General features: G+C 36.9%; 1 protein-coding gene across 3 annotated transcripts in view; it reads left to right on the top strand.

Moving 5' to 3' along the window:
* The window catches only part of CRPPA (CDP-L-ribitol pyrophosphorylase A), a 380,133-nt gene that overhangs the window by 317,921 nt on the left and 41,411 nt on the right, over positions 1 to 20,801 (top strand). The window contains exons 10-11 of one of the 3 annotated variants that reach the window (XR_010663637.1): positions 14,061 to 16,907; positions 17,793 to 18,081. Coding sequence is in view for 1 of the 3 variants with exons in the window: in XM_065938670.1 (XP_065794742.1) it covers positions 14,061 to 14,165 (105 nt within the window). In the remaining 2 variants the exon portion in view is untranslated. Of the gene's footprint in view, positions 1 to 14,060; positions 17,736 to 17,792; positions 18,082 to 20,801 lie in introns of those variants that run through there. The other 2 variants (XM_065938670.1, XM_065938671.1) reach the window with 2 other exon arrangements.

The raw sequence follows: 20,801 nt of genomic DNA, 5'->3' as shown, positions 1-20,801 counted from the left end.
GTTTATGTGTTTGTTTAGCTTGCTGAACTACATATTCATTTAGTGAAAAACCATCTATCTATTCATATCTTAATATATAACTTATAGCTAATCTCAGGAAGCTTCTTGAATTCCAGCCACTGAAAGGAGTCTCATTCTTATGTTTTTGCTCATTTATTTCATTATTGTATAAGTAAAGTTTTAAAATACTATTTTTTTATTAAAAAAAAAAAAAAAGCTCCATTGTTAGGTACGCTTTCAGAGCCCTGCATATTCCAGTGTCTCCTTTTGTGTCTATACTTATAGTTAGCCAGGATTCCTAGGATCCCTTTGCTTGTGGTATTTAGTATTCCAGAAAACTTACACGTCAGCCGTTCTTATCTATTGAAATTAATCCGTATTGCCTGATGAAGCCTGCTGAATTTTTATCTTTAAATTTGAAAGTATCATCAGAATATGGCTTCTTCGGAGTGTTCTTTCACTAATTATGAAAGGCACCAAATAATATCTATCTGCAAACATTTGTCTTTCTTCAACTCAAGGAATTTTCTTCTACATATTTGTAATGACTTCTGTATTATCTGTATTTTCTCCCCAATTTTGCCTTATATAATTATATGTATAATTTATATAAGATATATATATAATTTGTATTATTATATATGTAATTATATAATTATATGCACTATAATTATATAGTTTGTATATTAATAGTATATGTAATTTAGCTCTTTAATTGGTGTCTTGACTCTCTTCTCATTATTTTTCATCTTTTTATTCTTCTGAGCTCTATAGATCTTCAAATCTGTATTCCGTTTAGCTAAGTTAAATTTATATAGAAAAGATTGTATGCCACTTCCAATAAGATATTTAATTCAAATACATTTATTTAATATCTATAGAAATCTTGAGTGACATAAAACTATTCCTACTTTGTTCTTACCTCTGGGTTTGAAGCATCTTCTTGAATCTTGTTGTTTTCACTTTGCTGCATCATTTCAGAGAAAGGTAGTTAATTCTAATGACTTCAAAAAGTCCTTTCCACCTAGAAAATTGTTTCACATATCTGCTGACTTTTATCTACCTTCTTATTGAGAAGAAGCTCTATGGATAATCTTCTACCATGTGTTGTTCTCCATGCAAAAGACTTCCGCTCTTCATTGTAGGAGAGAGTTTTGTGAGGTTAGTTTTCTGCTAGTCAAGGCTGATAAAAATTGGCACTGTTCTGATCAGGATAGAACAGTTTTTGTTTATTTGGAATTTTTTTTACATAGCTTTAAAATATTTTGTGCCTGGAAATCCTAATGCTGGATTCATTTTGAAACTGAACTGGTCTGTTGTTTTCTTCATAGCTTACTATTTTGAGTGCATTTATGTGTTTATGTGTTTGTCTAACTTGCCCAACTATATGTTCTGTTTAGTGAAAAAAAATCTATCCATTCATATCTTAATATATAACTTACAGCTTAATATCAGGGAACTTCTTGAAATATAGTCACTGAAAGGAGTCTCATTCTTATGAGGAAATATAGTTTTTAATACAAAGGTAAATACTTTTCTGTGGAACTTTACGAGTAAAATTTTGGATACTAATTACTCACACATTAAACCAATATTTAAGTCTAATGGTCATGAACTAGACATTTTTTTCTTTTTTAACTGCTCAGAACTATTTCAACAATAATTCTCTTTGCCCACTCACGTGTTCCTATCAAGAAGTTATGTTTGAATTGGGCTATTTTAGTTCTCTTTCCTTGATTTAAGTCTGTAGTTAAAATTTTGAATCTAAAGTTTATGGGAAACTTTCACCCAGGTTTTATGTTCTAACAGGAATTATCAGTATATTTTTCTACTAACACCTGAGCCATTATCTCAGAAAGATAGCCTTCTGAATAATCTTTTTGTCCACCCTATCATTTCTCACTCATTGTGGAAATAGTCCTCATTGCTTACCAACACCTAATATACAGACTTGTTGCTTATGCAACCACCTCAAGTAAGAGAATACCTCCATCATTGTCTATTTTATCCTCCTGACTTGGGTATATTAGTGTAAATTTATTATTGCCCCTTACAGTTATCTCTGAGACCAGGCTTTTTTTTTCCATAGGAGAGAAATCATGTAGCATAAATTTCTTGTTTTTGACATCCTTCCAGTTTTCAAGTATAGATACAAGTTTTTTTTTTCTTATTTTTACTTTCAGTAGGTTATTTCTATAATGATGTATCTTTATCTAAAAATGTTGATGCTTCAAAGCGATCTTAACAGTTTTATATAAAGTCAGATCTTTATAGAATTAATTAGCAATTCATCTAGTTCATTTCCTGAGTACCTACTGTAGGCATAGTACTTTGATTTTAGAATTTATTTTGGGAGAGTTGCCTATTACTTTCTACAGTTTAGTTAAGAAAATGGGATCTATACATACACAAACTTGACAAAATATTTGTAAGAGATTGTGAGGCAAACTGTGATAATGAAAATTACTGATGTGTGATAAAATAGATGATTTCATAAGAGGAAGTCATCACAGCCAGGTCTTAGAAAACTGACGTGAATTAGAAAGACAACTGTTGGGATACAATTTTACTGGAGAAAACAGTGATCATATCAGTATGGCCACAGAAGCCAATTCTATGTAGTAAAGGAGTAGAAACTATGCTCAGGAGGATTGACTGGGAATAATCTTGAATTCTAAGGTGAATTTTGTGCTGAAAGTAATGTGGGTGAAAGTAATACCATGAAAATGATTGTTCTAGTGAGGTTAGTGCAGGAACCAAGAGCAGAAAGAAGTAGCCAGCTAGGACACTAGCGGGATCTAGTCCCAAAATGGTAAGAACAGACCTAGAGTGGTTGGAGTGCAGCTGGTGAGGGATGTCACAACACAAAGCTAGCGGGACATGGCAACTGGTGGGTAAGTTGTACATGATCAAAACATTTCTGCTAATTAAAAGAGACATTGTGTATGAGACAGCTTTTTCAACTTCATTAGGTTGGGGGATTGATACTGTGAATGATGTTGTAACAAAGTACAGTATGACAGTGTGACAAGTCCCAGATCTAGAAATAATTGACACAGTAATGAACTGCTTTTTCCTCGAGCCAGATGTCTGGTGCTTTTGGCTGCCCATGTTTTACCCCGCTGTGTTCTGGCTCTGAGCTCTGCATACTTTGGGTCTGTATTAATCTTTATTCTCTGTTCTTATTCAGCAGAATAACACTGCTGCCCCCATAGGATATTCTTAACCAGTTCTCTCTTTTTTCTTAATTATCCAATTTCACAAATCCTGAGCACCTTCACTATGTGCAAGAACTTGTGCCAGGCATGAAGGATAAAGGAGATGAGAAGTGCCATGTGGTGACTGTATTCATATGTAAACTCAAGTACGTTTTCACTAGTATTTTTCAGGAGACATTTGTTTCACTCAGACGAGCAAGAGGCAAATACTTTTCATTTGGAGAGAACTGTTGTTTTTCTCAGTCTCTTAGTAAATGACTGCTTTTTTCCTGCAGTTTGGGACATTTATAAACACCAGGCATTTATTTTCATTTCCACTAGGGGACAGTGTGTTACCATTAGATTTTTTTTCTTCCATATCAGCAAATTATATGCAGAAAGGAAATTTAGCCTCTGATTATTTGGATATGATTTTGATTATCTTATACATGTAACACAACTTTAAATATTTCTAAAGTATACAGTTTTGATTTTTGTGTATTTTATGTGGTATGGTTGGATACATATGCAGATATATATATATACAGATTTTATTTGTTTAGAATGTTTGAAATTTTGTAGCATTTAGATAATTTTTATATGAGTTCACCAAAACAGGGGTGGATGGCAGAAAGATGTTAATATCAAAATATAAGCCACTTGAATTTCAGGACAGTTTTGTAATTCATGGAAATTGAATTAATCTTTTGGTATGAAATTTGCTGAGAAAATGTAATGTTTACCCTTCCTTAAGGATTATTTCTTGAGACATTTAAAGCCTATATTTATATATATATTTTTTAATTATAAGTTTTCTTTTAACAAGGTATATTGTGTTCTTTAGGAATGATATTCATGGAAGACGAAAATCTCTAAAAGATTTTCTTTTAATTTGTCTATAAAGATTTGGAGAACAGTGACATCATAGCTTTTCCTGCCATTCTTTGAGACAATATCCTACAAAAGTCACATAAATATGATTCTAACAGCATACCATAAATTTGTTTATACCTCTTTATTCAAGTACTGATTGTCTGTGTGATTGGGTAATAGGGTTTAATTTTTTGAAATATACCTTTTAAAAAGTACTTTAAGTTTAGCTACACTGGGTATGGCTTCCCTATTGTCTCAAACAATAAAGAGTCTGCCTGCAATGCAGGAGACCTGGGTTAGATCTCTGGGTTGGGAAGATCCTCTGGAGAAGAGAATGACTACCCACTCCAGTATTCTTACCTAGAGAATTCCACGGACAGAGGAGACTGGTGGGCTATGGTCCTGGGGTTGCAAGGAGTCAGACACGACTGAGCCAGTAACACTTTCACTTTTCACACTGGGCATAGTTTTGCCGAAAGTCGTCCTTTGAGAAAACTGAAAGGGATAGCTGATCGGTTCGGAACTTTGAGGATGTGGCGTTACAGAAGATGGACCACTTGCACACTTGCAGCGTGCTGCTCCTTCATCACTTGCTTCTGGAGTGGCAGGCGCTGCCGGTCTGAACTGTGAGGTGGATACTGATGCTGCGCTGTGCTTAGTCCTCAGCCGTGTCCGGCTCCGCGACCCCGTGGACTGCAGCCCGCCAGGCTCCTCTGCCCATGGGGTTCTCCAGGCAAGAGTACTGGAGTGGGTTGCCATGCCCTCCTCCAGGGGATCTTCCCAACCCAGGGACGGAACCCAGGTCTCAGAGCAGGGGAAAGAAAAGCTGCTGTGAATGATGAGGTACCCCCTTCATCCCCAGTCTTCTGTGACAGTGAAGAAATCCTCTTCCCCTTGATTTTCAACGACCTGGCCAAAGGCTTCAAAGTCCCGTGAGAGACACGTGGACCCCAGTGTTCATCGCAGCACTGTTTACAATAACTAGCCCATGGAAGCAACCTAGATGCCCATCAGCAGACGAATGGATAAGAAACCTGTGGTACATTTACACAATGGAATATTACTCAGCTATTAAAAAGAATGCATTAGAGTCAGTTCTAATGAGGTGGATGAAACTGGAGCCTATTATACAGTGTGAAGTAAGTCAGAAAGAAAAGCACCAATACAGTGTATTAACACACATATATATAGAATTTAGAAAGATGGTAACAATGACCCTATGTGCGAGACAGCAAAAGAAACACAGATATAAAGAACAGACTTTTGGACTCTGTGGGGGAAGGCAAGGGTGGGATGTGTGAGAGAATAGCATTGAAACATGTATATTACTATGTGTGAAATAATTGACCAGCCCAAGTTCAATGCATGAAACATGGCCCTCAAAGCCGGTGCACTGGAACAACGCTGAGGGATGGGATGGGGAGGGAGGTGGGAGGGGGTTCAGGATGGGGACACATGTACACCCATGGCTGATTCATGTCAGTGTATGGCAGAAACCACTACAATATTGTGAAGTAATTAACCTCCAATTAAAATAAATTAATTTTTAAAAATTAAAAAGAGATACAAAAAACAAATGGGGCCTAATTTAACCTAAAAGATTTTGCAGAGTAAAGGAAACCTTTTGACAAAACAAAAAGACAACCTACTTAATAGGAGAAAATATATGCAAATAGCATAACCAATAAGGGATTAATATCCAAAACATGTAAGCAGTTCATAGAAATCAATATAAAAAATAATGTATGTATATTATCTATGGTGAAACAGACCACCAGCCCAGGTGAGATGTATGAGACGAGTGCTCAGGCCTGGTGCACTGGGAGGACCCAGAGGAATCGGGTGGAGAAGGAGGTGGGAGGGGGATCGGGATGGGGAATACGTGTAACTCTATGGCTGATTCATGTCAATGTATGACAAAACCCACTGAAATGTTGTGAAGTAATTAGCCTCCAACTAATAAAATAAAATTAAAAAAATAAATAAATAAATAAATAATGTAATTAAAAAGTGGGCAGAAGACTCATATAGGCCTCTTCTTCGGGGTTGGCCCGCTCTCATGCCTTGAGGGTATACTATCCTTTGTTTACCAAATAAAACTCTGAGTTGCAACCAAAGAAAAAAGTCCCATGAGAATTTTTGCACTGAAAAAATTTTTACACTACTGAAAATAAGAGATAATAATCATGGGAAGGAAACCTCTCCATCAACCAAAAAAAGAAAAAAGAGTATGTACAAAAAAACCCTCCAATTACAGGGTTGTATTGATAAGACTTAATTACTCTAGACTAAATTGAGAATTATATTTTTAAAAGATAAAAGTAATTAGAACTTTCATTAATCTTTCATCTAAACACAGTGTATTTCTTCAGAGAAATGTCTGTTCGGAGCCTCTATCCATTTTTTAACTGGGTTGTTTGTTTTCTTTTCTATTAAGTTGTATGAGGTTTGAAAAATATATATATATTATGGATTGTAAATCAATTATACTTCAATATAAAATAAAAATGCTTTAAAAATAACATATTTTATCCTAATCCTGAAGGTACAAAGTGATAAGGAAATAGTCAAATATGACAAGTTTCTAGTTAAAACCCATGGTGAATTCTAAATGCTAAATAATTTCTGTTTGAGGATACAAAAATCTTAAAATAGTAATTTTATATTGATATTTTATTTATATTTTTCCCAATATTTAAAAAAATCCAGCTGTAAGAAACTCTTTCAAGATGTCAATGAGAAATTGCTAACCTGCTGAATAAAATTAAGTACACATTTTTCTGTTGTTACTCTTAGCTTGACTTCCATTATATCTTTCTTAACGTCTAAATCAGCAGAAAGCTAAAACTTTGTGAATTACTGCTATGATTCTTTTGGTGATCTTTTATTGAAATTGCAATATTCAAACAAAAATGTTTCTTTGTATAGATTTTGAATATTTTGGTGGGGGTAAATATTCTCTAAAAATGTAGACAATATTTTGAATTATCAGTCTTATATAGCAAATCAAATTTACTTCCTTGAATTTATGCAGTCTTGAAAGTAAGTTTTATGAAACTTACTTTTCTTACTAGAATAAAATGTGTTTATTCTGAAAAATTTGAAAATAAAGCAAAATATAAAGATGAAATAAAAATAGCCAATAGCCATAAATCTTATCATCCAAGAATAACTCTTGTTTACATTTTGGTATTTTCCCTTCCAGTAATTTAAGAAACCTGGTTACTTTATGACCAGTTTCTAGTTTATAGTATAGTTTCAACCAAGAAAAAAAGTGAATGTTGTATTTTCCACCTAGAAGTTATATTATTATTTTATGAGACGATAGTGTTTGCAATTGTTATATTTTTTTCCAAAATGTGACATTGTTATTAAGTGAATAGAGTGATAAAGTAAAACAAGTAATTCCTGTTATGACAATAATTTAGATTTAGGCAGAAATGTTGCCATGCTATGGGCTATAGCCTGCCAGGCTCCTCTGTCCATGGGATTCTCCAGGCAAGAGTACTGGAGTGGGTTGCCATTTCCTCCTCCAGGGGATCTTCCTGACCCAGGGATGGAGCCTGCATCTCTTACTCTGCTGCATCGGCAGGTGGCTCCTTCAGCACTAGTGCTACTTGGAAAATACCATAGACTTTAACATACTTTTTATATATCCTCCCATTTTTCACTTAATTAAAAAATCAATGCTTTTGCTTTTTATGTGTGATATAAACATTGATGTGCCATGTTCACAGTTTACTCTTTCTGACTGCTGGGTATACATCAAGGTAAACCTGAAGCCTAGGAAGGAATGTTGCTGAAGTTACACAGAGAGCTTCCCTGATGAATCACTGGTCAAGAATCTGCGTCCAGTGCAGGAAATGTGAGTTCAGTCCCTGGTTCAGGAAGGTCCATGCCCTGGGGAAGGAAAGGGCAACCTATTCCAGTATTCTTGCCTGGGAAAACCCATGGACAGAGGAGCTTGGCAGGCTCAAAGTCCATGGGGGTCACAAAAGCGTCAGACACAACTTAGCAACTGAACAAGAGTTACACCTTGTAAATAAACTGCTGATTAATTTGGGTACTTTTTTCTTAATTTTTTGTTGGGCGCCCACTTACAATACCTACATAAATTCTATCTTATCACACTGATATGCCACTGTAAGAATCAGTCATTTCTTGTCGCAAAATATTGCCTGTCCATCTTGGAACTCTACAGTATTTTCTTCCTCTTTCTCTCATCATTTTATTCTGTCTCCCTGAGGAACCATTTCTGCCTTCTGTGATCCTACCACACTCTGAATCCCCTCATTTCTCTTATGCCTAGGTCTAGCAATATTACCTACAGTCTAGTCTCTTGAGAGTCCTTTGAACAGCAAGGAGATCCAACCAGTCCATCCTAAAGGAAATCAGCCCTGAATATTCATTGGAAGGACTGATGATGAAGGTGAAGCTCAAATACTTTGGCCCCCTGATGCGAAGAGCTGTCTCATTTGAAAAGACCCAAATGCTGGGAAAGATTGAGGGAAGGAGGAGCAGGGGACGACAAAGGATGAGATGGTTGGATGGTATCACTGACTCAATGGACATGGGTTTGGGTGGACTCCGGGAGTTGGTGATGGACAGGGAGGCCTGGTGTGCTGCAGTTCATGGGGTCGCAGAGAGTCTGAGGTTGCAGAGGTTGAGCGACTGAACTGACTTTTCTTTTTTTTTTTTTTTTTTTGGCTACTTTGTGTTCTACTTCTTTACTTGTGAAGTAATATTTTACTGCCTGTCATACATTAATGATAATACATTATAAAAGTAGTTCTGGCTTATTTTAGCTTCCTGCAAAGAATAAAATTTGTTCTGGAGAGCACTTGTATTATTGGGAAATCAACTTGCTATTCTGGAGGTTGTTAAAGCTTTGTTCAGGCAGCTCTTGTTCAATTTTGTCCTTATTCCTGGGCTGTAGGCATAGCCAATCAGATTTCTTGGCTGAAGGTCATGAATGTTCACCAAGGTCTCCATGTTCCAGCCTAAATCACATCTAATCTCCTTCTAAGTACAGAGCAGCTTCTAAAATCTTTGCTCCTCCCTCCAGCTTGCCAGAAATTATTCTCTTTTAGTCCCCATGGAGTCTCTTCCTATGCAAGCACTGAGTAGGAACTGGCCAAACAAGGGGAATTTTCAGCAGAATTTTAGGAATTCTTTGCAACTGTCCCCTTACCAGGATATTTTTTGCCCAATATGAGCAACTTGGGCAATTTTAAATTGTAAGCTCTATTTTTAACATCCAGAGAGACCGTCATTCTCTTGGGCTCTATTTCTCCTCTTCATAAGTTTTGAAAAATTCTCTTAACAAGACATCTGGGGTGAATGTTAGCCAACGGTCTCTGCTTTCAAGGATGGTGGACATGTGTTGGTTACTGTCTTAGATCTGTAAACAACATTTTTACCTAGAGTTTTTCAGGTTTAATGCTTGTGTATGGTGAATTAGTGAGTAGGTGATATCAGCTACACTGTTGTGGCTCCACAAAAATATTCTAGCAGCTGTTATAATAGAATATTTGTTAGATGTCGGTGATTTACATGTCTTACTTGGTTTAGTCCTTACCAAAAAAATTCTGTAAAGTATATCAAGAGGGGCTTTCCCGGCAGTCCAGTGGTTAAGACTTCACCTTCCAATGCAGAGAGTATGAGTTTGATTCCTGCTTGGGGAGCTAAGATCTCACATACCTAGTGGCCAAAAATCCAAAACATAAGACAGAAGGAATATTGTAACAAATTCAATAAAGATTTTAAAAAATGGTCCACATCAAAAAAGTATTCAAAAAAAAATCAAGATTGCATACCATCAGCATGACTTCTCAGTGTTCATGTTGACCTTGTTCGTGTGGTTTTAACTTTAAACTTTTTATCCTATAATATTTGGAACACAGAAAGGGATGAATGCACATACATATATGTAAATATGGATGAATGATAATGTCCACCTGTAATGCCCCTCGCATCTTTGTCTCCATTAAGGGTTAAAATATTGTTTTGCAAATCCACTTTCAGCAGGAAATGCATTTTAAAGTTTTATTTGCATTTTTTTACTTATGTTATCAATACTTTTATAGAGAAATGGAGTTTTGAGATGAGTTTGAAGTCTATAAATTATTTGTATATCTAATCTGTGTACCTACTAGAATTTTCTAAGTATGTGTCTGTCTCACCATCTTGTTTAAATCAGCTAGCTCTTAAAATTCCTTGCTTTTCAAAGATGAAATGATTGAACTCAGGCAGAGAGGGAAAACAAATATTTAGTGAAATACCATAGGTTCTTTTCACTGAATTCAAATCTTTGCAAATGATGCCTAGAAACAATTGCGAATCTTTAAAAGAACATTCTTACTTAAATTCATTATTAGTTAGGTATGTAAGTTATGGAGCAATCAAAATGAGCATGGAAGATTTATTCTAACATACAGAAGTGTGATTTTTCTAGCCCTCGAATCTTAAACAGACTTTTTCCCCGCCTTCATTTCTTTGTTACTGTGCTGCTTTCATTATAAGTATGAACTGGTTTCAAAGAGACCATGCAGATCACCTTTTCCTGTATATTTTTGAATGGAAAGTCTAAGTTATCATCATCTGTTGTATATCTCAATTTAGTGAGACTTAGAAATAGATGTGTGTCATACAGTGCAACATTGTGGTTAATTAATCATTAAGAGTGACAAATATGTGTCTATAGTTGCTTTCTAGTTTTTTCAGTTTTAGAATACTTATTTCTATATTTATGAATGGTGTGTCATGAATGATATCTACTCCTATCAGTGAATCTCCTTTTAAACTCAAATATATCTGGCTTTTAAATGATTTGTTAATGTGATTTGATATTCTTGAAACTGATATAGAATTTGAAATCCGTTATTGAAATGTCATTAAAACTCACTCGCAAGAGGCGAAGTAGCCACTATTCAGCCCCAGTGCATCTTCCCCCATCGCCACCTCTTAGAACACAATCAGGGAAAGTGACGAAAAGACTAGCTAAAGCAGAGATAATCTCTTAACGATCATCATCAAAGATGAGAAACCTAAGCCTGGGATAGTGTAGGCATGGTGGTAGTGGGAAGGCTTGGATAATATAGCATTCTTTGCACAGTTGCCACACTTCTGGGTAAATATGTAAATAGGAGTAAACAAAGTAATCAAATACTTGTCATTGTTAACAAATGAATCAAACGGAAAGGGTGAATATATGTCCATCAGAGTCAGAGCTCCTTTTACTTTGAATTTGTTACAGTTTATGGAGTGTTACAGTGTGTAAGGCATTGAACTAGATTTTTCATCTTCAAAGATAAAATATTCTTTGCATCAAGAAATGAATCTTGTTATATGGCAGCCTGGAAGGGAGAGGAGTTTGGAGAGGATGGATACATGTATATGTGTGGCTGAGTCCTTTTGCTCTTTACCTGAAACTATCACATTATTAGTTGGCTATACCCCAATACAAAGTAAAAAGTCTTTAAAATATGTGAAAGAAAGAAACTGATCATCTGGTGGAATAGATGGTCAGCTAGAAAGACTATTAGAATTTAGTATTTTAGAAGAATTCACAGCTATGGAAACATGTATATTCACCTCACTCAAATTGAGTTGGAGAGCAGCAGTCAAAGGAGATTTCAAGAGTCGCTGATACCCGAGTTGAACCTCAGAGTAAGTCGGGTCAGCTAGGCTAGGATGAGAGTGGGACAGCTTTTCTGACAAAGGAATTAGTTAGTGCAAAAGGATGAAAGCTTGAAAAATGGCTTGTTTGGGCAATCTTAAACAGTTCTACATAGCTTGGAGAACTGAGTGATTTTAAGGGAATGGTAAGAGGCTTGGAAGGATAAAAGACCTGCCAGGTAAAGGGTTCATAACTGATCCTGAAGTTTAAAGATAGGCTTCAAAGGATTTTAGGCAGAATTATGACGTGATCAAATTTTTATTATTTATAATCAGTACTTTCATTGCTATGTAGGATATAGGATAGAAGAGGACAGACTTTAGGGAGACTACGAGATTGTTTCAGTAATTTGGGGCCTGAGGTATTATGCTGACACTGGCAGTATGGATAAAGATGTAGAAGCAGGGGGTGCTAGCGATATATTGAATGTTGGGATAAGGCATTACGGATGGTCCCAAAGTGTAGAAATTGGTCACTAGATCTCTCTGTTTGGACATAGCTCAATTCACAACCCAAGGACCTTAAGGTGTTAGCTCTGTTTCCACTTTCATTTTCCTTTCATATTATCATCCCTTCATACATTCAGGAAGCCTAAATTTAAAACAAAACAGAATTTCATAGAATATGAATTTCAAAGGCAGAATATGATTTCAAAGGCAAAAACCACATTTTAGCAACTTGTGAGGTAACATTTCACAAATCTGCCTGATAATTTACTTTAAAAAAAGATTTTTTTTTCCTCCTCCACACCAATTCTCATAGTTTATAACAGTCTGTTGTTGAAGAACACTTAAAAAAAAAAAAAAAAAAAAGATGAAGAAAAGAATTGCATCATCAGAGAAATGCTCACACTTCAGTGAAGAGCCAAAGTTGGCCAGATATTGAATTCAGGGAAAATAACCTTTTGTTTCATAGTATTAGCATTTGAAATTGTCAGTGCTCTTCTTGGTACTTTCAGCAGATATTTTTTTCTATAACAAAAGTACTTGTAAAAGCATTTCTCCTTTATCTAGGGCACCACGTCCTTCACAGTGGCTGCAGTCTGATTTCTAGCAATTCTGAGCCCAAAGAACAGCAAGCCAGTGCAGAGTGACTCCTTAAACTCATACTAACAGAGAGTCTATGATTGGTGGCTGCCAGGACCTGAGTCTGTGATTGGTGGTTGCCAGGGGGCTGAGTCTATGATCGGTGGTTGCCAGGGCCTGAGTCTGTGATTGGTGGTTGCCAGGGGGCTGAGTCTATGATTGGTGGTTGCCAGGGCCTGAGTCTGTGATTGGTGGCTGACAGGGCCTGAGTCTGTGATTGGTGGCTGCCAGGGGCTGAGTCTGTGATTGGTGGCTGCCAGGGGCTGAGTCTGTGATTGGTGGCTGCCAGGGGCTGAGTCTGTGATTGGTGGGTGCCAGGGGCTGAGTCTGTGATTGGTGGCTTCCAGGGGCTGAGTCTGTGATTGGTGGCTTCCAGGGGCTGAGTCTGTGATTGGTGGCTTCCAGGGGCTGAGTCTGTGATTGGTGGTTGCCAGGGGCTGAGTCTGTGATTGGTGGGTGCCAGGGGCTGAGTCTGTGCTTGGTGGCTGCCAGGGGCTGAGAAGTGGAGGAGATGGGGAGATGTTGGTCAAAGGATACAACCTACCAGTGGGCTTCCCGGGTGGCTCGGAGGTTAAAGCGTCTGCTCGCAATGCGGGAGACCTGGGTCGATCCGTGGGTTGGGAAGATCCCCTGGAGAAGAAAATGGCAACCCCCTGCAGTATTGGCTGGAGAATCCCAGGGATGGAGGAGCCCACCAGGCTCCTCTGTCCATGATTTTCCAGTCAAGAATACTGGAGGGGGTTGCCATTTCCTACTGCTCTTACGTCCGTGGGATTCTCCAGCCAAGAATACTGGAGGGGGTGGCCATTTCCTGCTCCAGGGTGTCTTCCTGATCTACAGATGGAACCCATGTCTCCTGCACTGACAGATGAATTCTTTTACCACTGAGCCACCTGGAAAGCCCATAAATGTTATTACTCCCCTTCCAAAAAAATGTTAACTATATGAGGTGATAGATGTGATAACAAACCTTACTTGAGTAATAATTTTGCTATACACACACACACACACACACACACACACACACACACACACACATATGTATATGAATATCACATCATCACATCATATAGCTTAAATTTATACAATATTATACTTATGTTTATATCTCTATAAAGTTGGGGAAAGTTTCTTTTAAAAATATTTTTTTAAAAAGAAAAGTAGCTCCTTGTTAAATGTAATGTGTTGGTATCTTTTGTTTCTAGAACAATTATTATTTTCTTTCAGGAGGAACAGAAGCTACGGGAAAGTTTAAGGCAAGGCGCCACCATCATTGCTGCCTTAATCAAAGAAAGAAATTCTGGACTCATTGGTCAATTACTGGTAGCATAAAGAACATGGAGGAAATTACCTGCTGTGTTCTTAGAAACATTCCCCTAAGTATTTCTTTTGTTCTTCCCTCCAAATTGTATACGGTAGAATGTTGAAGTTGTCTTTTATAATTTGTAGGATGTTATGCTTGGGTGAACTTAAAAACATTTTTATGTGTGCCAAATGTAAATTGCCTAAATTGGAAAAGAACAAATAAGGGGAAAATAATGGCCTTCATATAAAGAATCTTTTCACAAAGGCATGAAAGGGTAAAATAGAAATAATGAGGAGTCAGATAATTCTCCAAGGAATGAAAGTTTAGAAAATGTCAACTATTATCTCTATGTTAATTAGTAAATCACTATATAATGAAACTAATAATTAAGATTAATGATTATTGTTAATTCTAACAGTATCCTCTCTCCTTGGTTTATTTTGAATTGCTTTCTGATTTTTCATACCTTGACAAAAAAGAGATAGCAGTGAACTATGATCTGAGTGTCTTCACCAATAGCCTACATTACCGTAGATTCCTAAAGGAGATAGACTCTCCTTCTGCTTTTCTAATGTTTTAAAATTGTATGTTTTCTTCAGTTTATGAAACACAGTTTTGACTTACGTTAATTTAAAAAGGCTTCTGATTTTTCTGAATAACTTGAAAAGAAGATTGGAAAGTGTCATGAAATTAATACTGGTCAATCTCAAGTTAGTCTTCTGAAAGGTGTATCAGCTACTGGTAGTTGATTGTACATCAAATAATTTTGATAACCACTGCCTTTTTAAGTTAAGTTCTTATTCTTTAAAATTTCCACTGGCATATACATCTTAGATACTGATGATTTTCCCCTTACCTTACATTTTATAATTCTGTGAATTCAGTTATTAGAGATGCTTTTTGTTCTATATATATACTTTATAGAAACACATCAGTAGGGCTATGCCAGAACTTAGTCTGCCGTGTGGAAGCTGTGAAAGTTGCATTAAAATGTTTTCAGTTACAGATAGTGTGTGAATTATCTACCTTGTGCAGTCTCTTCTTAACATGTTGGGTAATTTTCCCTTTATTTCCCAAGTATCTATAGTAGTTGGAGAGTTTATTTTTTATATTTAAATAATAGTAGAATGTAAAGGACATGAATTAATTGTTGCAATGCATTCTCCTAGATGAAGTGTGTTGGTTTGAATGAATGTAGGCTTGAATCTAAATTCCTGGGCTCACCATTTTCTCTCTCTCTCTCTCTGTCTCTTGGAATGTTAAGAAATGTAAATATATCGTTTAATTAAAAATCTTGAGGATGAAAATATGTGGGCAGTGTGTGGATACTGGTTAGAACTCTGTTAAAGTGGGTTGGCTGCATTGTAAAAGGTCATAGGTGTTCCTGTTGATGTCTTCAGGTGAGTGTTTTAAGAATTTGAAAGTGCTCATAAAGGCAAAAGGGGAAACATTATCAAGATTTTAAAGAAAAGATTCATGTCTTTAGGTACGTGGTGGGAAACTGGGCATTTCTCTGGCACAGACAGTATCAGTGTATCTATTGAGTGCTGGCTGTGTTACCTTAGATTTCAATGGAATAAGGGACTGTTCAGTTGAAAGGCATACTGTTTGTTCCAAGGTGAATTCTTCTCTGGTACAACATTATACCAGACGACCATTTACCTTGGAATGGTTAGTATGCCGTTACCCTAGGCAGTTGTGAACATTTAGTGTTGTGAGATTTAGATAAAATATTAAGTTGGGTCTGAAATCCCCATCATCATTATGGCATTTAATTTTTTTCTTTATAATCTGCAAACTGATTCACAGCATTGAAAATAATTTAAAGATATCTCCTCACATTCTTTACTGTTTAGATGAAAACTGAGGTTCAGAGATCTTCACTGACTTCTCCAGAGACATGTGTCTGCTTAGTAGTAAAAAGCAGGGCTTAAACTTGGGTACTAAGGAGTTTTAAGCTCATTTCCCATATACCAGTGACTGGGGGCAAAGGACATCCAGCAGCGAGACTGTGGGAGATGAACCGGAGGCTCTGGGTGAGGATTGGAGGAATGGATGCGAAGGGACTTGCCAGCCCAGTGACCACAGGAAAGTCCTGAGGCTTTTGGCTTTCCAACACACAGAAATCATAGCTAAGGCAAGAGAGAAAGATAAATCAACTGTATTTGTTAAGAAATCCAGAGGCAACTTTACAGGTATATTTTCATCTTCACTTCTGGAAACATACATTCATGAGAACTGTCCATTTTCACATTATTTTCCCAGATTCCTTTAAAAATAATGGTAGAGTATGCCTGAGGGTTGCTGAAATTGCTTTCTACTTGCAAAAATTTGTGGAAAGACTGTTTTCTTTTTAAATGTATGCTACTTAATTACTTGCCATTTAAAGTTAGCCTTTTTAGGAAGTTAACAGTGTGATCAGAGGTTTGATTGACCTTTATTGGTAAGAGGTAGTTTGTTTTTCTCAGGAAAGTGCTAAGCATGAGAGACAATTTGTTGTAAATACTCATCTACAGATAAGAGTCAGATCCCTATTCTACCCAAAGTTGTTCTTACTGTAGCCACTTTAAGCATTTTGCATTTGTTTGCCAGGGAAAGGACCCTTGCACAGCACAAGTTTGAATTGCATTGGACCGCTTACTTATATGTGAGTTTTTTCAGTAGTACCTACTACAGTACTACATAATGGTTGAATGTTCAGATTGGAAGGAACCATGGATGCAAAGCGCCAACTACAAATTATACACAGATTTTCAACTACTGGAGAGGTCAATGCCCCTAATCCCCGCATCTTCAAGGGTCATCTGTAATTATAACTATCAAATTTTACTTTATAAATGTGTGTGCAATATTTCTTTTATAAAAATCAATTTGCAATATTACATTTCTTAAGTTAAATATGTACATTTTACTTCTTTTTAATGTTGAAACTAATTATATCAAAGAAACATAAGCTATAATATTTTAGCAAAATGTTAAGAAAGCCATTTAAGATAAGAAAGATTTGAAATAATTTAAAAATTTAATGAAAAATAAGCAGAATAAATGATAAATACATATTGTTTTAATATTTATAATATAGTTTCAAATAAGTGTTGTAGAAGTGGCTGTATAGGTGGTATTTGGCACTGTAACATTTATACATGTTCTCATATATTTTTAGTTTCAATTATGAAAGTATATATATCTTTTAAAATGAAAAGTAAGAAACTACTATTAAATATTTTAAATGTTTTCTTTACAAAACAAAATAGAGGTAATTGATATGATATGACATGTTTAAATCTAATGACAGTTTTCATTGATGTTTAGCATATATGTACTTATTTTTCAAACTGACTCAGCCTCAACTGAATAACTAAATACAGTATTCTCAAACTGTAACAGTATGATGTTTTACATTACATACAAATAGGATTGGAGATTCAGCTATATTCTATAAAATATATTAAAAATTTGCAAAACCAAAAGTCTTAATTAGCTTTTTTCTTCTTTCCCTTCTATTTAGCAGGTTTCCCAGCAATTACTTTAGCAGCCAAGGATATAAAAGCTGTATTTAGGCACAGTGGAAAAATATTGTGTCCTCTTAATGATGTCTGAATAGGTGTGGTGGGTTGAATTGCTGTTTATAAATACTCTTTCGTTCCACTTAGCTTCCATAGGAGGAATTTATGTCCACTTCTTGACCTTGGATTTCATCACAAAACCTTCTTTGGCCAACGGAGCAACTCAGAAGTGGCAGGGCACCGCTGAGACAAGACCTTAGAGGCCTTGCATGTTGCTGCTTGCTCCTTCCCACTTCTGCCACCACCATGAGATGCACATGCTCAGCCTGGCCTGCTGCCTCCAAAAGAAAACAAGAGCCTGAATCACCTGACTTCCAACTGGTCATCAAATGGATGAAAAACCCCGGCTAAGATTGGCAGGGCCTCCAGCAGACAGGTGAACCCAATACACGTCTATTGGCCTTTTTCTTTTAGTTTTGTATCACTGAGTTTTGAGTCTTTTTGTTGAGCACCAGCTGTTAAGAAAGGAAAGGGAAGTGGTAGTGTGTGGCACATTTAGTCTCAGAGGTCCAGAATCTATCTGGAGACACACATTTTGCTAAAGGAGATAGTTTATAAGGAGATCTGTTGGTTAGGGCAATGATCCCAAAGCCTTAGAAGGTTCTCTGGATGCCTTCTTCCCTATTAGTTGTTACTAAAGGAGAAAAGTACACCTGAAAATTATAGAAAAGTTTTCTGAAGAAGTTAAACTTTCTTGGGTCTAAAATGATATTGATTATAGAAATAGCTAACATTTGTTGAATGAATTACTGTGTTCCAGAAACTGTGTTTAGTGCTTTTGCATGTGCATAACTTTTTCTTCATAATAACTTCATGTCCTCAGTAGCATACCAATCTCCATTTAAAACCAAGGTATGTATGTTTTTAATAACTTTAAGTAACAGAGTCACTCAAACACCAGGTGCAAGACTTGAGATTCAAATTCGGTTATCTGACTTTGGAGCTTATATTCCTAAGCATGATTTTATATAGTATTATAAAATATACTATTTTTGCCATAGAAAAGCATTAAAAAAACTTTTTTATTGTGGTAGAGTCCATGTACAATGCTGTGTTAGTGTCTACTGTTCAGCAAAGAGAATCAGTTCAGTTCAGTCGCTCAGTCGTGTCCGACTCTTTGCGACCCCATGAACCGCAGCACGCAGTCCTCCGTATCCATCACCAACTCCCGGAGTCCACCCAAACCCATGTCCATTGAGTCGGTGATGCCATTCAACCATCTCATCTTCTGTCGTTCCCGTCTCCTCCTGCCCTCAATGTTTCTCAGCATCAGGTTCTTTTCAAATGAGTCACCTCTTCACATCAGGTGGCCAAAGTATTGGAGTTTCAGCTTCAGCATCAGTCCTTCCAATGAACACCCAGGACTGATCTCCTTTAGGATGGACTGGTTGGATCTGCTTGCAGTCCAAGGGACTCTCGAGAGTCTTTTCCAACACCACAGTTCAAAAGCATCAATTCTTCAGCGCTCAGCTTTCTTCACAGTCCAACTCTCACATTCATACATGACTACTGGAAAAACCATAGCCTTGACTAGACGGGCATTTGTGGACAAAGTAATATCTCTGCTTTTTAATATGCTGTCTAGGTTGGTCATAACTTTCCTTCCAAGGAGTGAGCGTCTTTTATTTCATGGCTGCAGTCACCATCTGCAGTGATTTTGGAGCCCAAGAAAATAAAGTCAGCCACTGTTTCCACTGTTTCCCCATCTATTTGCCATGAAGGGACAGGACTGGATGCCATGACCTTAGTTTTCTGAATTTTGAGTTTTAAGCCAACTTTTTCACTCTCCTCTTTCACTTTCATCAAGAGGCTCTTTAGTTCTTCTTCACTTTCTGTCATAAGAGTGGTGTCATCTACATATCTGAGGTTATTGATATTTTTCCCAGCAATCTTGATTCCAGCTTGTGCTTCCTCCAGCCCAGCGTTTCTCATGATGTACTCTGCATATAAGTTAAATAAGCAGGGTGACAATATACAGCCTTGATGTACTCCTTTTCCTATTTGGAAGCAGTCTGTTGGTGCATGTCCAGTTCTAACTGTTGCTTCCTGACCTGGATACAGGTTTCTCAAGAGGCAGGTCAGGTGGTCTGGTATTTCCATCTCCTTCAGAATTTTCCAGTTTATTGTGATCCACACAGTCGAAGGGTTTGGCATAGTCAACAAAGCAGAAATAGATGTTCTTCTGAAACTCTTTTGCTTCTTCAATGATCCAGTGGATGTTGGCGATTTGATCTCTGATTCCTCTGCCTTTTCTTTAAAAACCATCTTGAACATCTGGAAGTTCACTGTTTACGTATTGCTGAAGCCTGGCTTGGGGAATTGAGCATCACTTTACTAGCATGTGAGATGAGTGCAATTGTGCTGTAGATACACGTATACAAATGTCCACTCTTTTTTTATTTTTTCTGATTCTTTTCTCATATAGTCCATTACAGCATATCGAGTAGAGTTCCCTGTGCTACACAGCAGGTTCTTATTAAGTAAGTACATGTCAGCCGCTCAGTCGTGCCTGACTCTGTGCGACCCTATGGACTGCTGCCCACCAGGCTCCTCTGTCCATGAGATTTTCCGGGCAAGGATACTGGAGTGGGTTTCCGGTTCTCATTAGTTATTTGTTGTGTGTTTAGTAAAACGTGTATCCAAACCGCAGTCTTCCAGTTCATCCCTCCCTTATCCTCCGGTGACCATAAATTTGTTTCTTACGTTATGACTCTATTTCTCTTTTGAAAACAAGCTCAATTGTACCTTTCTTTAAATTCCACATATAAGCGATATCATATATTTGTCTTTCTGTGACTGACTTCACTCAGTATGACACTGTTGTGGATGTTATTTTGTTCTTTTTATGACTGAGTAATATTCCAATGATTTGATACACACACACACACACACACCATCATTTCCATTCCTTTTTGTTGAACGTTTAGGTTGATTCCATGTCCTAGCTATTGTAAATATTGCTGCAGTCAATATCGGGGTGCATCTGTCTTTTCCAGTTATGATTTTCTTCAGGTATATGCCCAGGAGTGGGGTTGCCAAGTCATATGGTGTTTCTAGTTTTAGTTTTTAACTCCCTTGCGGCTGCACTAATTTACA

Source organism: Muntiacus reevesi, chromosome 6 (genome assembly GCF_963930625.1).
Source record: "Muntiacus reevesi chromosome 6, mMunRee1.1, whole genome shotgun sequence".
NCBI lineage: Eukaryota > Metazoa > Chordata > Mammalia > Artiodactyla > Cervidae > Muntiacus > Muntiacus reevesi.
This window is presented reverse-complemented; position numbering and strand designations above follow the sequence as displayed.